At 43.2% G+C, this 20,245-nt stretch overlaps 1 protein-coding gene and 1 long non-coding RNA gene across 2 annotated transcripts in view; one reads left to right on the top strand and one right to left on the bottom strand.

Annotated features, from left to right (window-relative positions):
- HUNK (hormonally up-regulated Neu-associated kinase) overlaps positions 1-20,245 on the top strand; it is an 86,943-nt gene that overhangs the window by 38,875 nt on the left and 27,823 nt on the right. Inside the window, exons 3-5 of the mRNA XM_073362364.1 lie at positions 2,180-2,235; positions 7,873-8,008; positions 12,875-13,002. Coding sequence (XP_073218465.1) covers positions 2,180-2,235; positions 7,873-8,008; positions 12,875-13,002 — 320 coding nt within the window. The remainder of the gene's footprint in view (positions 1-2,179; positions 2,236-7,872; positions 8,009-12,874; positions 13,003-20,245) is intronic.
- Positions 12,167-20,245, bottom strand: part of LOC140918311 (uncharacterized) — a 45,743-nt gene continuing 37,664 nt past the window's right edge. The window contains exon 4 of the long non-coding RNA XR_012161141.1: positions 12,167-12,714. This is a non-coding gene — a long non-coding RNA (uncharacterized lncRNA). The remainder of the gene's footprint in view (positions 12,715-20,245) is intronic.

Here is a 20,245-nt window from a genome sequence, read left to right as displayed (position 1 = left end):
GAGGAGTACTTGTGGCACCTTAGAGACGAACAAATTTATTTTAGCATAAGCTTTCGTGGGCTAAAGCCCACTTCATCAGATGCATGCAGTGGAAAATACCGTAGGAAGATATATATATACAGAGAACATGAAAAAATGGGGGTTGCCATACCAACACTAATGAGAGTAATCGATTAAGATGGGCTATTATCAGCAGGAGAAAAACAACTTTTGTAGTGATAATCAGGATGGCCCATTTCAAACAGTTGACAAGAAGTTGTGAGTAACAGTACAGGGAAAGTTAGCATGGAGAAATTGTTTTTAGTTTGTGTAATGACTCATCCACTTCCAGTCTTTATTCAAGCCTAATTTAATGGTGTCCAGTTTGGAAATTAATTCCAGTTCTGCAGTTTCTCTTTGGAGTCTGTTTTCGAAGTTTTTTTGTTGAATAATTGTGACTTTAGGTCTGTAATTGAGTGTCCAGGGAGGTTGAAGTGTTCTCCAACTGGTTTTTGAATGTTATAATTCTTGACATCTGATTTTTGTCCATTTATTCTTTTGCGTAGAGACTGTCCGGTTTGGCCAATGTACATGGCAGAGGGCCATTGCTGGCACATGATAGGATATATCACATTGGTAGATGTGCAGGTGAACGAGCCTCTTATCGTGTGGCTGATGTGATTAGGTCCTATGATGGTGTCCCTTGAATAGATATGTGGACAGAGTTTGCAACTGGCTTTGTTGCAAGGATAGGTTCCTGGGTTAGTGTTTTTGTTGTGTGGTGTGTGGTTGCTGGTGAGTATTTGCTTCAGGTTGGGGGCTGTCTGTAAGTGAGGACTGATCTGCCTCCCAAGATCTGTGAGAGTGAGGAATCGTCCTTCAGGATAGGTTGTAGATCCTTGATGATGCACTGGAGAGGTTTTAGTTGGGGACTGAAGGTGATGGCTAATGGCGTTCTGTTACTTTCTTTGTTGGGCCTGTCCTGTAGTAGGTGACTTCTGGGTACTCTTCTGGCTCTGTCAATCTGTTTCTTCACTTCAGGTGGGTATTGTAGTTGTAAGAACGCTTGATAGAGATCTTGTAGGTGTTTGTCTCTGTCTGAGGGATTGGAGCAAATGCGGTTGTATCGTAGAGCTTGGCTGTAGACAATGGATCGTGTGGTGTGGTCTGGTCTGGGTGAAAGCTGGAGGCATGTAGGTAGGAATAACAGTCAGTTGATTTCCGGTATAGGGTAGTGTTTATGTGACCATCGCTTATTAGCACCATAGTGTCCAGGAAGTGGATCTCTTGGGTGGACTTGTCCAGGCTGAGGTTGATGGTGGGATGGAAATTGTTGAAATCATGGTGAAATTCCTCAAGGGCTTCTTTTCCATGGGTCCAGATGATGAAGATGTCATCAATGTAGCACAAGTAGAGTAGGGGCATTAGGGGACGAGAGCTGAGGAAGCGTTGTTCTAAGTCCGCCATAAAAATGTTGGCATACTGTGGGGCCATGCGGGTACCCATAGCAGTGCCGCTGACTTGAAGGTATACATTGTCCCCAAATGTGAAATAGTTGTGGTTGAGGACAAAGTTCAGCCACCAGGTTTGCCGTGACATTATCGGGGATACTGTTCCTGACGGCTTGTAGTCCATCTTTGTGTGGAATGTTGGTGTAGAGGGCTTCTACATCCATAGTGGCCAGGATGGTGTTTTCAGGAAGATCACCGATGGATTGTAGTTTCCTCAGGAAGTCAGTGGTGTCTCGAAGATAGCTGAGAGTGCTGGTAGCGTCGGGCCTGAGGAGGGAGTCTACATAGCCAGACAATCCTGCTGTCAGGGTGCCAATGCCTGAGATGATGGGGCGTCCAGGATTTCCAGGTTTATGGATCTTGGGTAGCAGATAGAATACCCCTGTTCGGAGTTCTAGGGGTGTGTCTGTGCAGATTTGTTCTTGTGCTTTTTCAGGGAGTTTCTTGAGCAGATGATGTAGTTTCTTTTGGTAATCCTCAGTGGGATCAGAGGGTAATGGCCTCTTTTTATGTAAGAAAATGCTTTAAGTGTCAAACTAAACTCAACTTTAACCATGGAACCATGTCCACTGCTTCCATACTTCATAACATCGATCACTATTTCTGACTCTTGTAAGGAAACAGTTGAGAATGACTAAAAGTTGTTTCATCATTTCAGATGCTCACCCAAAACATTTTATTTCTTTCAGAGACTTGAAGATAGAAAATCTGCTGCTAGATGAAGACAACAATATCAAGCTTATTGGTATGAAACTCTTTTGACCATTCCAATAATTGAAATCTGTGCAATCATATAAAGGGAATTTTTGAGTCCTCACAATCCTCCACGTGACAACACATAATGGTGTTACAGAGAGATGCTGAGAGAGTGCAAATAGCATCCAAGCTGTTGCTGAAAGCACCCCGTGAAAAACGTTCCAGTGAATTCAGATTTATTTATTAAAGGCCTGATCCGGCAGCCTTTACTTAGGCAAAGCTGCTATTGAAATCAGTGGGAGCATTGCCAGAATAAGGATTACTGAAGAGACCCCACAAAAATCATTTGTTTTATCCTGTTAATTTTATATTTATTAAGTGCTGGATTCTGCCCCCAGATGCACATGCTTCTGCTGAAGTCAGCAGGAGCTGTGCGCGCACACAGCAGCTGGCAACATTTGGTCATCTGTTTATATACAGTAAACTCATTTCCAAAATCAGATGAGAAATTGATTTAGAAGTGTGTTTAAAAAAATAAAATCAACAATGGACTCTTGATTGTGTTAAGGCACCCATTGTATGCAGTGCTTAATTCATTCAAGTCCTGCAGACATTGTAGATTAATCATCTATGAATATATTCTTTTCTCACTGCCTGTGTGTAACTCCCATTTATGTTAATGTGGGCATTGAAAGGAAAATATGCCCCTTATTAAAGAACATCTGTTTATATTTATTTCCATGCCTACACATTTTATAACAGCAGTATCTTTAGTTGTCTGCTTAGAAGCCAGATTCTTTCTTTCACTCTGTCTTTGAAAGAGAGGTTTCGTCATCTCATACTTGATGAAAAGTGTTGACTAAACTTAGGTCAAAAGGTGCGCCAGGTCATCTAGATGAATGATACACATCTCTGTGCAAACAAGAAGGGATATTTTAAAATATCCAAAATCCACTTAGGAATTCGGTGTTTTGAAAAATGGCCATGACTTGTTAGTCACTACATTTTAGTGAATCAAGTAACTCTGGAAAGATAATAGCAAAACAAAATGTTGCATTGCCTCAATTGCAGGTCAAGAGGATATTGATATGTTACCATGAATCATTCATCAGTAATGATGGATACCACCCATTATCTCAGTTTAGCAGCTAAGTGAGACCAGATGGTTTGTAACACTGTAATGAGAACATCTGATGGATTTAAAGAATTTCTATAACTTTCTTGTTATTCGGTGTTTGATTACCCAACAGTACATACACTTGACATCCTAATACAGACACAGTCAGATGATTCATATACAATATAAAACTGGTGTGCCAAAACAAAAGAAAAATTTTCCAAACTGTTTCCACAGTCTTACTTGCTTCAGTTGCATAAGTAAGGTGGGTGGTGTGGAAAGGATAGGGAAGGAGATGTTTAGATCTTCCTTAGATTAGCTAGCATTAAAGTAAATTGTCCTCTAGTCCTCACAACTGACAACATCTTAACAGTAGCAGATTGTGCTCAGTATGTGTTTTTAAAACAAGGCAATTAAATCCCATTGTCCAACTGTATATGTTATAGAACATAAAGAGCTTTTTATTAGACTAATAGTTTATTAGACTAAAAGTAAAAGCAGATTTACAGTCAATCCAAACAGCTCTTGTTTCAGGTTCTCCTATTCTATAAGGAAATCCTTTGATTTAATTTTCTTGAGAAGGCCACCATTTGATGAAGCAATCCAAAACAGATATGAGTTATCTTTTAAGTTATCCACCAATTGTTGGCTAATGTGTCTCCTCTGAACAATTCTTTATATGACACCTGTAGTGATTGGTCCTGATACCTTAGTGACACCAGTTCAGGGCAACTGCACTTGTATTCCCCCTCTATCGTCCAGCAAGGACGTCCACTTTCAGGCTTCTGGCTCCCAAATTGTTGACTCTTTTGGGTGGAGACATGTGTCTCTCTTCCTCTTGACGAGGGTATTTCCCGGCCACACAGCTCCCTGCCTTCACTATAAATTCCCTAGCAAAGTGAGGCGTCTAAGCCAGCCTGCTTTACTTTTCTCTTTAGAAAGAGTACACAGTGTAATTGCCACATTAGTTATCACACAGCTCTTTCTAATAAAGCACATTTACTCTTAAGGTAAAAGCACTACAGAGAAAATGGATTAAAAACAATAAAAGAACCTACATGCATACTAATCAGCTTACCAGAGATCACCCCCTCACTCTAACAAGGCTTCTGGCTGGTGAACAGTCCTTCAAACTTTAACCCCGGGGTTTTCCTGTGGTTACCCGTTCATAACTCCTTTAGCTCAGAACAAGCACTCCCATGAATCTGTGAGTTACTCCTTTATTTCGTTTGGGCCCTTTGATCCTGGGAATAGGTGATTTATAGACACAGGTCCCATCCCCATGGTAAAACTCAAAAGATCAGGTCAGGAGGTAGGCATTTGCATTTCCCTCCTCCCAAGTATTTCCTAGGAAACCTACTCAACTAACAGCTCGTTCTTATCTTAACCCAAGAGTCCTTTGAAGCTTATAACGCTTCCCAAGGTTTGAATTAGTCCTGTGTCCTAGGCAAATTACATACAATCCCATAACAACACAAACATTTTTAATACAATGAGCTCCTAAATTACTTAAACTTAATTCAGTAAGTTTTGTCCTGGATATTGCGGGAAATTGTCATACCTCTTACAACACGCAGACAAGCATTTCTGAAAATTTTGTTCTGAAACCCTTATGGCAGTGGTTTTTAACCTGTGGTCTGCGGACCCACTATGTCTAAGATTTCCAAAGGGGTCCACACCTCCATTCGAAATTTTTTAGGGGTCCACAAATGAAGAAAGGTTGAGAACCACTGCCTTATGGCCTTGATTCGTCATTCCATTGGAACTACGTTTTGGGTGGAACAGAGAAAAGGGACCACGGGGAACTGGTTGCAGCTCCCTGATTCAGAACCCCTGGCCCTGGTCCAGGTTAGGGCACAGAGGCAGCTCTAACTTACACCAAGTGGAGGATTGAGTGTAGTGGAGATCCCTGTCCTGCCCCGGCCATGCCCTCACATTTCCCTTAAAGGAACTCTTCTGTGTAGGGGAAATTCTCCACCAGCTGTCTTTGGCTGGTTGAAGGCTGACGTGTGTTGCTTGTGCAGCACAAAATGGCCTCAGTGGACAAGAGAATCTGCCCCTCTTGGCTCCCCTGTGCACTCTCTCATTTAGATGATACATGATAATGAAATGTTTTATACCTCCATAACTATGGAAGGTCTCTCAGCAGAGGCTGTCATTGAATGGATGGCTCCCAGCAAGGGCTTCTGAGTGGCAATGAGTCTGATTTGGAGAATTAAGCTCTCCTTTGTATGCATGAATATGCAGAGGTAACTTATGTTAAGCTCCTTGGGGCAGGGACTGCAGTCTGATGTGGAATAGGACTCTGGAAATTCAGTTCCCATTAGAATGCATGAGTAAACAGGAACTTTCAAAGTCAGATGAATGTATTAGGTCATTGGTCTTCAATTAACCAAAACATTTTTTTTTTTTACTTTGACCAACATAAGAGTTATATTCTGTATTAGGTGCCAGTGTGCTTGGCATTATACAAAACACAGACAAAGACAGTGCCTGCCCCAAGGAACTTAATACAAGTTATCTCAGTAACAGAACGCCTCTGCTTACTCATGCATACAAATGAGAGCTTAATTCCTTGAGTCTGACTCCTGTTCTGCATCACACTGCCAAAATGATGGCTTCTGATTTTGTCAGTTCTTCTTTGCTCCGTATTAAGATGATTTAAAGTAAGTTGTTAGTGATTTGTATTAGGTGCATTGGTTATAGTCTGTTATATATATTCCTTTTATTGCATGAAGTGTCGCCCTTGTCAGCTGCTTGCTAAGACTCAGATCTGGGAAGTGGGTTTTTGAGGTCTTGGTGAAATAAATGTGCTTCTCTGTAGCCAGCAGCCCTTGATCACAGGTATCTGATAAAGACACAATCGTAGTGCTAGTTGTGGGGCTTGGGGCATTCTTGGTACCACAGGTTGGCATTCTGTTCAAGAAATAATGGGCCAAAAGCAGCTCTTGTGTAAGTGGATGCAACTCCACTGAAGTTGCTGCAGCTTTGCCTGCTTGCACAAGAGCTGAAATATCCCATAAGTTCTTATATTAAATGTCTGAGAGTACTAATGGCCCTGTTATTTAGTAACATTCCCATCACTGTAACAGTCTAGTTTAATCAGTAGCCCATATGCTGAGCTCAGTATTGTGTTCCTGAAGGTGTTATAGCATAGAAGTGTAATGTGATGGTTCCCTGGTTGAGCATTAACAGGAACAGTGGGGGGGTTTCCCCATGCCATAATATTTACTTTGAGGAACCAATCATGGTCTTTGATCTTAATTCTGCAAACAGCAAAGGTTACAAAAGATATTGGATAAAGACAATACCAGCATTACAATTATCAGTGTTTGTGCCAATTACATTCTCTCATTAAGATTAAAAGTAAATATTTATTTAAAAGCCCACTGCATATACTACCAATATTTTAGCAAAGAGCTTCTTCAAAAATGTAGACCAGAAGTAATCTGGTCCAGTCTATGCACAAAATAATAACACTAACAACAAGAATATTCAGAAGTATTTGTATAAACTCGAGGGATAAGTCATCTCTGGCAGGGATGATTAATCAGTATCCAGACAGGGTAGGATTCCATCAGAGGCAAGGAATAGTGCCAACCCTTCCTTCAGTTTTAACAATGTGCTCCTGCAGACTCCCTCCGGCACATTTTGAATGCTCAAATGTAGGGCAGTGTACATGCATTCTGTGCTTGCCTTCCTCCCAAATAGTCAGTCAAGTGGAAAGTATTCATGTGCATTCACTTAGACACTTCAGCTCACATGGTAATCTTTATAATTTTATTTTTTCCTAGGCATTATTCAGTTTTCCTGTCTACACTGATTTCATTTAAATCACCCTGAGATCCATATGTGTTGTATGCATTCTGGGAATTTGTAAGAAGCATGAATCAAATAAAAACACTCAACTGGAAATGGAGACTTTACATGGATAGATCAGATATCACTAAGGGCTACAAATACATTACTTCAAACAAACAAAAACCGAAACAAAAAAACCCCAATTTTTTTTTCCTCCCATATTTTCCCCTATTTGCCATTTTAGAGTCAGAGTGCTGACTCTGCAACCTTGTGTTTATATATTACCACCACAGCCCTAGAAAGCAAAACCTCTTGTTAAGGTTGACAGCTCATTTATGTCATTTAGTGGAAAAGTTTGAAGCCATAACATTTAGACTTTGCCTTTTAGCAACGTTTTGCAATAATATAAAATATTGGACAATCTTAAGGTCATCTTCTGCCCCATACACATGAACACACAGGCCAAATTCTGCTCTCAGCTGTGCTCATGCAACACCCATTGAAATCACGCAGTTGCAAGTGTGCATCTGACAACAGAAAGTATCCTAAGTTTTGTTTCTCCGATAAATTAAAAAATTACTTGACAAAAGCTTCTACTCTTTCAATCCATAAAGACAGCAAACTCTTGAAAGTTTCTTTTTCAGGACGATTTCTTCTTATGGCAGTAGACTGCATATGTCTGGAAAACCTGTGCTCTTTTCACTAATGTTTCAGTGCATATGTGTGTGAACGTGTGTGTATGATCTAGTATTTCCTTCATTTTCACAGACTTCGGCTTGAGCAACTGTGCGGGTATCTTGGGTTACTCTGATCCATTCAGCACGCAGTGTGGCAGCCCGGCCTATGCAGCCCCAGAACTTCTTGCAAGGAAAAAATATGGTCCCAAAATAGACGTTTGGTCCATGTGAGTTATGTAGCTTGTAACAGCTAATTTTTTATTTTTATTTTTTTACTGTAGCTCATATCAGATATATTAAAGTGTTTGGTTACCGTGATCAACCAAACTCTCTAGGAGTAGCATGACCCACTGCTTTATGGCCTGGGGGACGTCTGGATTAGAAAATGGACTCTATTATATTTTATATTTATTATTTAGATTTGGAGGAGCTGAAAATGTGCTAAGAACTTTCCAAACACAGAAGAAGATATGGTTTCTACACTGAAGGGCATAGAATCTACTGTATGTAGTTCCTTTTACACCAAAGGATCTCCAAATGCTCCCACTAAATCCATATATTGTGTACAGTCAGCTCTGGCATGAAGGCTGGAAGCTACCCGGATCACTGTATAAAGAGCATAATAGTAAAGGGAAAAGACATTTCAGCTGAGGAAACTTGGACAAGCCTTTTCTCATACAAATACAAGAAATGTTGTGAGATTTTTAATGTCCATGCAGTGCAGACAAAAGACTCCATTGCTGGAGGTAGGGGAATGCGAAGGATGTTTGGGGCCGATGTATGTGTCGGCATTACTGGAAAGGCTTGTACTGCACTCCTCTGTTTGCCTTCCTGTTGCCCTGTATGTGGTGTCAGCTGTATATATAGAACCTTGTTTCTTCTCCTGGTTGGAAATAAACACAATTGTAGTCTACGAGCAGGAAGAGGTGGGAAAAAATGGCATAAGGTCAAACATTAATGAGGTAGTGCCTTTCTGAGCACTAGAAGTCTGGAGCTCTAGCCTTGCCCTGCTACTGACTGGCTGTGCAGCCTCAGGCAAACCATTTAACCTCTCTGTGACTCAGGTTCCCTGTCAGTAAAATGGGGATCATAAAACTTACATGCCTGAACTGTGAGCATTCATTAATTAACGTTTTATAGCCCTTTGAAAATGTAAAGTATTATCTAGTTATTATTACTGCTAAGAGGGATAAACCATAGATATACATAGCAGTAAGAGAAACAGTCAAATGTATGCTTATGTACAATGGGTAGAATGGGTTAATTTCTTATATAACTCCATTGATGTCAGTGCACCAGGGCTGAATTTGATCCAGTCATATCTTTTTACAACTAACCACTTTTTAGGAGCTTTACAAGTTGGAACCTAATTTGTAGTCCCTGCTCTGAGGAGATCCAGAACTAAACTATCATACAGCTACTTAATCTCTCACTCCTGCACAGGGTCATCCATCTACATCAGGGATGGTGGGGGTTACCAGCACTGTGGAATGCAGGAACTCTTACTGTGATTGGAATGCAGACAATCAGAAGCCTGCCATTCTTCTAAACCCTTAACCTTTACCTGCAAAAATACCCTGTGCCAATATTTTTTTTAATTTAAAAAATATATATAGTTAGTGCCTAGCCTTCCCTGTATCTAACCACACTAATGCTAGGGAGTGTGACTGACCTTATAACATACTGACTATAATATACTAATGTTTGTGAGGGGAGGGCTCCTACCTCATACTGAGACTGAGGGGCGATCAGCAGGTTATCTCATGTGCCTATATACAAATGCGCAAAGCCTTGGAAACAAGCAGGGAGAACTGGAGGTCCTGGTGAAGGAAAGGAATTATGACGTGATTGGAATAACAGAGACTTGGTGGGATAAATCACATGACTGGAGTACTGTCAGGAAGGTTATAAACTGTTCAGGAAGGACAGGCAGGGCAGAAAAGGTGGGGGAGTAGCACTGTATGTAAGGGAGCAGTATGACTGCTCAGAGCTCAATTATGAAACTGCAGAAAAACCTGAGTGTCTCTGGATTAAGTTTAAAAGTGTGAGCAACAAGAATGATGTAGTGGTGGGAGTCTGCTATAGACCACCGGACCAGGGGAATGAGGTGGATGAGGCTTTCTTCCGGCAACTCGCAGAAGCTACTAGATCGCATGCCCTGGTTCTCATGGGTGACTTTAATCATCCTGATATCTGCTGGGAGAGCACTATAGCGGTGCACAGACAATCCAGGAAGTTTCTGGAAAATGTAGGGGACAATTTCCTGGTGCAAGTGCTGGAGGAGCCAACTAGGGGGAGAGCTTTTCTTGACCTGCTGCTCACAAACCAGGAAGAATTAGTAGGGGAAGCAAAAGTGGATGGGAATCTGGGAGGCAGTGACCATGAGTTGGTCGAGTTCAGGATCTTGACACAGGGAAGAAAGGAAAGCAGCAGAATACGGACCCTGGACTTCAGGAAAGCAGACTTCGACTCCCTCAGGGAACTGATGGGTAGGTCCCCTGGGGGAATAATATGAGGGGGAAAGGAGTCCAGGAGAGCTGGCTGTATTTCAAAAAATCCCTATTGAGGTTACAGGGACAAACCATCCCGATGTGTTGAAAGAATAGTAAATATGGCAGGCGACCAGCTTGGCTTAACAATGAAATCCTTGCAGATCTTAAACATAAAAAAGAAGCTTACAAGATGTGGAAGATTGGACAAATGACGAAGGAAGAGTATAAAAATGTTGCTCGGGCATGTAGGAATGAAATCAGGAGGGCCAAATCGCACCTGGAGCTGCAGCTAGCAAGAGATGTTAAGAGTAACAAGAAGGGTTTCTTCAGGTATGTTGGCAACAAGAAGAAAGCCAAGGAAAGTGTGGGCCCCTTACTGAATGAGGGAGGCAACCTAGTGACAGAGGATATGGAAAAAGCTAATGTACTCAATGCTTTTTTTGCTTCTGTCTTCACGAACAAGGTCAGCTCCCAGACTGCTGCACTGGGCAACACAGCATGGGGAATAGGTGGCCAGCCCTCTGTGGAGAAAGAAGTGGTTCGGGACTATTTAGAAAAGCTGGACGTGCACAAGTCCATGGGGCCGGATGCGTTGCATCCGAGAGTGCTAAAGGAGTTGGCGGCTGTGATTGCAGAGCCATTGGCCATTATCTTTGAAAACTCATGGCGATCAGGGGAAGTCCCGGACGACTGGAAAAAGGCTAATGTAGTGCCCATCTTTAAAAAAGGGAAGAAGGAGGATCCTGGGAACTACAGGCCAGTCAGCCTCACCTCAGTCCCCGGAAAAATCATGGAGCAGGTCCTCAAGGAATCAATCCTGAAGCACTTACACGAGAGGAAAGTGATCTGGAACAGTCAGCATGGATTCACCAAGGGAAGGTCATGCCTGACTAATCTAATCGCCTTCTATGATGAGATTACTGGTTCTGTGGATGACGGGAAAGCAGTGGATGTATTGTTTCTTGACTTTAGCAAAGCTTTTGACACGGTCTCCCACAGTATTCTTGTCAGCAAGTTAAAGAAGTATGGGTTGGATGAATGCACTATAAGGTGGGTAGAAAGTTGGCTAGATTGTCGGGCTCAATGGGAAGTGATCAATGGCTCCATGTCTAGATGGCAGCCGGTATCAAGTGGAGCACTTCATAAACGATCTGGAGGATGGTGTGGATTGCACTCTCAGCAAATTTGCGGATGATACTAAATCAGGAGGAGTGGTAGATACGGTGGCAGGTAGCGATAGGATACAGAGGGACCTAGACAAATTGGAGGATTGGGCCAAAAGAAATCTGATGAGGTTTAACAAGGATAAGTGCAGGGTCCTGCACTTAGGACGGAAGAATCCAATGCACTGCTACAGACTAGGGACCGAATTGCTAGGCAGCAGTTCTGCGGAAAAGGACCTAGGGGTGACAGTGGACGAGAAGCTGGATATGAGTCAACAGTGTGCCCTTGTTGCCAAGAAGGCCAATGGCATTTTGGGATGTATAAGTAGGGGCATAGCCAGCAGATAGAGGGACGTGATCATTCCCCTCTAGTCAACATTGGTGAGGCCTCATCTGGAGTACTGTGTCCAGTTTTGGGCCCCACACTACAAGAAGGATGTGGAAAAATTGGAGAGAGTCCAGCGAAGGGCAACAAAAATTATTAGGGGTCTGGAACACATGACTTATGAGGAGAGGCTGAGGGAGCTGGGATTGTTTAGTCTGCAGAAGAGAAGAATGAGGGGGGATTTGATAGCTGCTTTCAACTACCTGAAAGGGGGTTCCAAAGAGGATGATTCTAGACTATTCTCAGTGGTAGAAGATGACAGGACAAGGAGTAATGGTCTCAAGTTGCAGTGGGGGAGGTTTAGGTTGGATATTAGGAAAAACTTTTTCACTAGGAGGGTGGTGAAACACTGGAATGCGTTACCTAGGGAGGTGGTGGAATCTCCTTCCTTAGAAGTTTTTGAGGTCAGGCTTGACAAAGCCCTGGCTGGGATGATTTAATTGGGGATTGGTCCTGCTTTGAGCAGGGGGTTGGACTAGATGACCTCCTGAGGTCCCTTTCAACCCTGATATTCTATGATTCTATGATTCTGTGACTTCATTTCTATGCTGTGCACGAGTTACTGAGATTGCCAGCAAAATGGAAAAAGTAAATTCTCCAAGGCAATTCAGTTTAAAGGCCCTTTTAGGAGTGAGGAGAAATAGAAGGAGCATAACCGAGTTTTCATCAGTGAACTGGCCAGTTTTGGGGAGCTAATACCAAGAATTGTTCAGCTCTTGTTATATAGCTGCTTTGTGGGCCTGATCCAAAGTCTACCGAAATCCAATGGGAGTCTTCTCAGTGGCATTGGCTCTGGATCGGGACCTTTATATGAAACTCCCACTGACATCAGTGACTATTCCACATGCAGAGCAGCAGTGAAATCAGGTTCCTATTCCAAGGTTCTAAGGACCCTAGAAAAATGAAAGTTGCACATTAGTTTTACAGTTGTTGACCGTTAAAGTGAAAGTATTGCAGATAAGTACAACATCTATGCTTTTCTACATGCCTTTCCCCACTCCTGATGGCATAGTTTTAGTTCCTTAACTGTTTCTTCTCTGCTTCTCTTTTCAGTGGAGTGAATATGTATGCAATGTTGACTGGGACTTTACCTTTCACTGTGGAGCCATTCAGTCTGAGAGCTTTGTACCAGAAAATGGTGGACAAAGAAATGAACCCCTTCCCTGCCCAACTCTCCACAGGTAATCAGCACAGCATCCCCAAGTCTATTCATATTCATTCAGGTGGAACCATCGCATTTAACTGTGGATTTCAAGATTTTGCACTAGCATAACATGTTAACTGTGAAAGAATGTAGGTATTTTTTTCATTATAGTTAAAGAAAGATCTGCATGTCTCACAATAACATAGTGCTTTGCTTTCTGAACACAAGGTAGAGAGGGACAATGTTGCAGTGAATCTGAGGTATGAGCATGCTGCAATATTGTGGAGAGGAATTTGTGTAGTTGCTCTGCTTTTTCTGGTGTGTTTGGTCTATTTTTCATTTCAAATTATTCAAATGAGTTAGATTACAAAATTATTAGTTGTTATTATTATTAATAATCATAATAAAATATTTGTTCCCACAGTAGATCCTTGCCATTTGCAACAGTATCATTGCTAAACTTCAGTACAAATTGTGTCAGCGTGTGTCAAAAACCCTGCTTTTTTCTTAGGTTTTATTTGCCTGGACAGAATTTGGTCTTTCCTCTTATTCTCCAAACACATGTATTTTGAGACAGAATTTTAATTTTTTCAACCTCCTGTGACAATGAGTTCCACATTCAAAATATGCACAGTGGGAAAAAATATTTCATTTGATCAGCTCTGAGTTTGCAGCCTTTTAATTTCATTGAATGTTCCCTTGTTCTTGAGATATCAGAGATGAAGAACAGATGCTCCCAACCTGCTTCTCTGTATCAGTCATCATTTTATATATTTTTATTAGGTACTGCCCACCTTTGCTAGTTGAGGGACAGGTTGGAGGACAGAGGGACTTGCTGAACCTTCACCAGCTCTCAGCATGGGAATGTTGTGGTGGGGATTGGGAGCGTTGAGTTGAAAATTGGAGGATCAGTACTCTGTGTGTGGGAGTTAGGATAGTCAAGACACTAACTAGGGAGAAGTGGGTGATAGTACCGAGGGGGAGTAGTACTGGATTGTTGCTGGGTGACGGGTAGTGGGTAGAGTGTAAGGATATGCAGTTGGAGAATCCTGATTGGGGATCGGTTGCTGATTAGGAAGTGGGTCTGATGCTGCAGCTGGGAGGGGGACTATTGAATCTGTGCAGGTCATTGGAGGGACTGTGAAGGTAGAAAATGGTGAAGGGGACAGGAAAATGGTGAACAGCGGGGAGGGCTGTAAGCAAGGACTGCCTCCCACAGATTAGCAGCATACCAGCTAGGGCAGAGGTGGGCAAACTACGGCCTGCAGGCCACATCTGGCCTGTGGGACCATCCTGCCCAGCCCCTGAGCTCCCAGTTGGGGAGCCCCTGGCCCCTCCCCTGCTGTCCCCCTTCCCCCGCAGCCTCCTGCTGGGCAGTGCGGCGGCGTGGCTGGCTCTGGCCGGGTGACACAGCTGCCAGACATGCTGCTCTGAGCGGCATGGTAAGGAGGTGGGGGGGGGGTGTTGGATAAGGGGCAGTGGGTCCCGGGGGGCAGTCAGGGAACAGGGAGCAGGGGGCGGTTGGATGGGACAGAGGTTCTGGGGGTGGGGGCAGTCAGGGGATGGGGAACGGGGCGGGGGGGGGGTTGGATAGGCATGGGAATGCCGGGGGGGGGGCTGTCAGGGCGGGGGTGTGGATAGAGGTCAGGGGACAGGAAGCAGGGGGGGTTGCATGGGGCAGAGGTTTGGGAGGGCAGTCAGGGAGCAGGGTGGGTTGGATAGGCGTGGGAGTCTCGGGGAGCCTATAAGGGTGTGGGGGTGTGGATAGGGGTCGGGGCAGTCAGGGGACAGGGAGCAGCGGGGGGTTGGATAAGGGGTGGGGTCCTGGGGGGGCGGTTAGGGGCAGGGGGTCCTGGGAGGGGGCGGTCAGGGGCAAAGGAACGGGGGGGGTAGGGATTGGATGGGTGCGGGGTTCTGAGGGGGACAGTCGGGGGCAGGGGCCAGGCTATTTGGGGAGGCACAGCCTTCCCTACCCAGCTCTCCATACAGTTTTGGAACCCCGACGTGGCCCTCAGGCCAAAAAGTTTGCGCTGATCTAGGGACATGTTGAGTAGGTGCTCCTTTTGCAGTTATCTGTGTAGAGTTGGGGAGAGAAGGCATGTTGGCAGTTGCAGAGGAGGAGCAGCTAGGTCCTACATTCAAGGGTGGATAAGGAATGCAGATAGAGAACATGTTGGAAGCACAAGTAAGGTATGGATTTTCCACTGGTTCCCTTCCTCACAGTAGAAGGTGCCCACGATCACTGAGCCATTATTTTAGATGATTTGTTGCATTTAGGAATCACTGGGTAAAATTCAATGGCCTGTGTTATACAGGGGCCAGACTAGATGATCATAATGTTCCCTTCTGGCCTGGAATCTATGAACGTGTGTAATGTATGAATGTGTTTTGCTTTTTCAAATGTAATCGTACTTGTTCCTTCATAACGTGCAGTTGGTTGGAACTTTTCGTGTTCACAATCAGACTTGTATAGGTGAAGGTATTTAGGTGAATTTCACTTAGGCCTGGTCTACATTAGGAAATTAGGTCAGTATAACTACATCGTTCGGGTGTGTGAAAAATCCACACCTCTCAAGGAGGTGGACACCTTCACCCTTAGGAGAATCCCTCCATTGGCATAGGTAGGGTCTGCATGGAAGCACTACATTTACAGCGTTTACTTCCCATTCACTATAGAAACTCACTGTAAAAGTGTTTTGCTCCTATGGAGATTTCTGTGTGCCCGAGAATCCCCCTAGTTATTGCAAGTTTGTAGAAGTGGTAAATACTGTATTATTACCACTGTTTACTATTAAATCCCTTCCATCCATGCTTTCCAGGCCCTGAATCCCAGCCTCTGTCTTCTGACTGAGGAGAATTAAAGAAGGCTCCCTTTGGAGTCTGTCAGCATTGCTCCTTGTTCATCCCAGACCTGTGTGTGGCCCTCCTCTTCTGCCCAAGATTCATGTGCTAGTGTTTTATGAGTGAGCTGGGATGCTGCAAGTCTCAGTATCTATCTGATACAATTAGAGTGTTTGCTATTTCCATTCCAGAGTCTTTCTGGTAGGATTCTGTGCATTAAATTGACATTTTTATATCCTAGTCCACTTTCTAAAGCTCCACTGAGTACTTGGGTTATGAGTAAGTTTATAATAACTGCTTTATGCTGTACTGGATGAGATCCCAAATTTTGATCCTCTTGAAGTCAATGACAAAAGCTCTTATTGACCTCAGTGGGATCAGGATGTGGAGCTAAAATCATACAAAGCCGGGATTCAGAGAGGCATCTGCCAATGCAGGTCTGTTTCTTACTGGGTATTTTCTGGTGTACTTGGACCAGTGGGCTTTGTCCATTATTCATTTTCATTGTAAGGATCGGAATTCTTCCAAAAATTGCATCTTTGTGTAATTTGTAGCTATCTGACATGAGTCTCTACAGCGAAAGTAACATTTCATTTATCCAGTGGGAGTTACAGTAGTTACTTTGAGCTTTCAGAGATAGAAGATTAATGGAACAGACTTAAATCTGTTAGCCTTTACCCTACTGTACATAAAGGTATGCCTCAGTTCTTGATTTAAGGCAGGGGACCTGTACATTCACTGATTTGGCAAACCGTGATTTAAGATGACATTTTTCTTGCCACTATTAGGCTGTGGGTCAGTAGACAACAGCTGTTCTGCTCCTCTGCTTGGCAAATTATTGAATTTGTTAACTCTTTAGGGAGACAGCCTTTTTTCTTTAGCCATGTAACGAACGGTTTAAGTATTTTTCTGATGCATGTAGCGGTCTGAGGAGAAATTATTTGCAGAAGATTGTCTTTAACTGTGCAGTATATGTTGTGTCAACATATAATTTCATGAATAGAAAGTCAGTTACATCAAACGAGCAGCCACTTCAATCTGCAAAAGATAACAAATCATCTATCTAAAAATTAAAATTTTCAGTGACCATGAGCACCCAAAGCAACTATATGGCAACAATGGGCCAGAATTTGAAGTTGGTGTTCAATCTTCCTTCTAGGAATCCTTTTTTCATTCGGCCTCTTAGACAACAGAGCCATCCTGGTATTGGTTTTAGATGAACAATATTTCCATGGGTAAAGAGCTTGACAGCAACCTCACAGAGACTCTTGGCTTCTCTCTTTACTTCTTCTGTACCTCAAATACTTTCCTTTGGGAATAGAGAGATGAAGTGAAGACTACAGGAATACTTCCAAAAGGGTGTTCATCAACACAATGCTTTCCAAACTGTGAGCCATACTTCCCTTGGAGAGCCACAAAGGGTTCATGAGGATCCCATGAGTGTTTGGGAGAAAAATGGAATTGCTACACCCATTTTTTGTTTTCTAGTTGACTATTAAACTTGCCTTAAAAATCACCTGTGGTTTAACTAAGGATTCTGCTTCTTATGCTGATGCTGCTATCAGGGCTGGGAGTCTCTCTGTGTATATCTACAATACAGTTGGGAGTAAGCCTTGCAGCCTGGGTAGACAGGCTCGCGGAAACTCAAGCTAGCACATTAAAAATAGCAGTGTAGATGTTGTGGCATTGGTGGCATCTTGGGCTAGCACCCGATCAGGTGATCAGGTGGGCTTGGATTTGGGTGGCAAACCTGAGCAACCATCCATGCTGCAACGAAGTTATCTGTAGCGAAGTTAGCACAAGTCTGTCTGCCTGGGCTGGGAGACTCTGTCCCAGCTGTAGCATAGACACACCCGCTGTGCCCTTCTTTCCTGCAGGGAGCCTTCTGCAGAGAGACTTCCTGCTGGAGGAGTCAGTCAGCTGGAAGTCTCTCAGCTGAAAGCCTACAGTTGGAGCGGAGGACAAAGAGAGGCCAGCAGCATCAGCCCTAGCACATGGGGTAAGGGGGCTGAGGTAGAGATAGGTGCATCTCGTCTTTATAATGGAATGATTTTTGCTAAATGCTCAGCCTGTATGTAACAATCGTTGGGCTGAAGAGGAAGATGATTTTCATAAAGTTAAACAGAAAAGGAAGCAAAGTAGATAATATGACAAGTTACGTTATGTTTGGATTTTTATGTCTTGCTATTACTGTGGAAAATCCACAGCCATTTCAAGCGTGTCATTTGTTTTCAAGTGTTCGTAACTAAGAGTGCAAGGCCTGGGAAACTAGAGACATTTAGAAACCAAACACCCAGAATATGTAAACAAGAGCTGTGATTTTTTCCTTCAGAAACCAGAAGAATTAAAGTGGCCCAAAAAAAAAAAAAAAGTAATGTCTAAAGGAGCAACTGTTCCTCAGAAAGCCGTAGAATCATCTTTTGGTGTGGCCACGTGAATTGCGAAATGCAAACAAGCACACACTACTGGCAAGTCCCATTGATTTCCAGCAGCAATAGACACGTGTAGAATTATGATTGGGGAACATGCAGCTATGACACTGCAAACCATTCCTATGCCAAATAATACCATCCGTCGACCCACTGATGCTCTTGCAGAGAATGTCCAGGACCAGTTGATAGAACAAGTTAAAGAAGAGTTAATATTTTGCATTGCAGCTTGATGAATCTGCAGACATAGCCAAGCTTCAGGCTCAGCTTCAGTGTTATGTGAAGATTTGTCAAAGTAGGTACAGTATTGAAGAAATTCTCTTCCTCAAAGAAATCCCAATCTGAACAACTGGTGAAGAAATGTTCAAAATCCTCAATTAATTCATCATAGATGAAGGTCTCAACTGGTCTATGTGTGTGGGGCTATGCACTGATGGGGCAGCAGCCATGGCTGGAAAGAACAGTGGGCTTGAAGCATAAGTAAAGAACGTGACACAAGCAGCAATTTGGACACACTGCATGATTCATCACCAAACTTTGGCTCAAAGAAGTTGCAACCTGAAGTACATGAGGCCCTCAATGTTTAAATCATTAATGTTATAAGCAGGGCCCCACCAAATTCACGGCCATGAAAAACACATCACGGACTGAAATCTGGTCTCCTGCCGTGAAATCTGGTCTTTTGTGTGCTTTTACTTTATACTATACAGATTTCACGGGAGGAGACCAGCGTTTCTCAAATTGGGGGTCCTGACCCAAAAGGAAGTTGCAGGGGGGGTCATAAGGTTATTTAGGATGGTCACAGTATTGCCACCCTTACTTCTGCGCTGCCTTCAGCGCTGGGTTGCTGGAGAGGGCAGCTGTTGGCCGAGTGCCCAGCTCTGAGGGCAGCGCCCTGCCAGCAGCAGCACAGAAGTGAGGGTGGCACTACCATACCAGGCCACCCTTACTTCTACCCTGCTGGCGGTGGCTCTGCCTTCAGAGCTGGGCTCCCGGCCAGCAGCCACCGCTCTCCAGATGCTCAGCTCTGAAGGCAGCGTTGCCGCCAGCAGCAGCGCAGAAGTAAGGGTAGCAGTTCCGCAACCCCCCCGTACAATAACCTTATGACCACCCCCTCCACAACTCCTTTTTGGGTCAGGACCCCTACAATTACAACACCATGAAATTTGAGATTTAAATAGCTGAAATCATGAAATTTATGATTTTTTAAAATCCTATGGCCATGAAATTGACCAAAAATGGACCATGAATTTGGGAGGGCCCTACTTATAAAATCCTGGGCAGTGAACACATTGTTTCAACATTCTGTGTGAAGCAAAGAGCTCTGCCCACACTTAGCTTCCGTTTTACACTGAAGTTAGGTGGTTGTCACATGGGAAAATGTTACAATGTATCCTTGAATTGTGTGACAAAATCAGAATTTTCCTCCTTCGGAAAACAGACCTTGCAGATTACATGTATAAATATGGACATGACTATGTTAGTTTACCTGGTGGACATATCTGGCATATTGAATATATTGAATCTAATACTTCAAGGAAGGAATACAAGTATACTAGATATATTTGAGAAAATATACTAGAGAAAATCAGGGGATTCTTGAAGCTTTGTCTTTGAAGATGCCACATTTAAAAGAGAGTTACCAAGATGTTTCCAGTGTTATCAGACTTTTAAAAAGAACAGAGTGAAAGTGATGAAAACCTCTTAGACCAGATATTAACTCGTGTCTGGATTGTATTCCCTTTTGGATTAATATTTTTCTGGAGTTGAACATGAATCTCCAGATACTTGACTCCATTCCAACCTCAAGCTTCTGAGCTCAAGAAAATCTCTTGGAATGGACAACTGATCACACACTGAAGACCAAGTTTTCAAATCTAACAAAGCAAAGAATTCTGTTAAAGGAGAGCATGAAAAACTCAGTAGAAGCTATAAAAGTGCTGCTTCCTTTAATCTCTGTGGGTGCGTCTACACTGCAATTAAACACCCATGGCTGTCTCATGTCAGCTG

The sequence above is a fragment of the Lepidochelys kempii genome, chromosome 1 (assembly GCF_965140265.1).
Source record: "Lepidochelys kempii isolate rLepKem1 chromosome 1, rLepKem1.hap2, whole genome shotgun sequence".
In the NCBI taxonomy this organism is placed as follows: domain Eukaryota; kingdom Metazoa; phylum Chordata; order Testudines; family Cheloniidae; genus Lepidochelys; species Lepidochelys kempii.
Note: the sequence above shows the minus strand (reverse complement) of the source record. Positions and strands in the feature narration are given on the sequence as shown.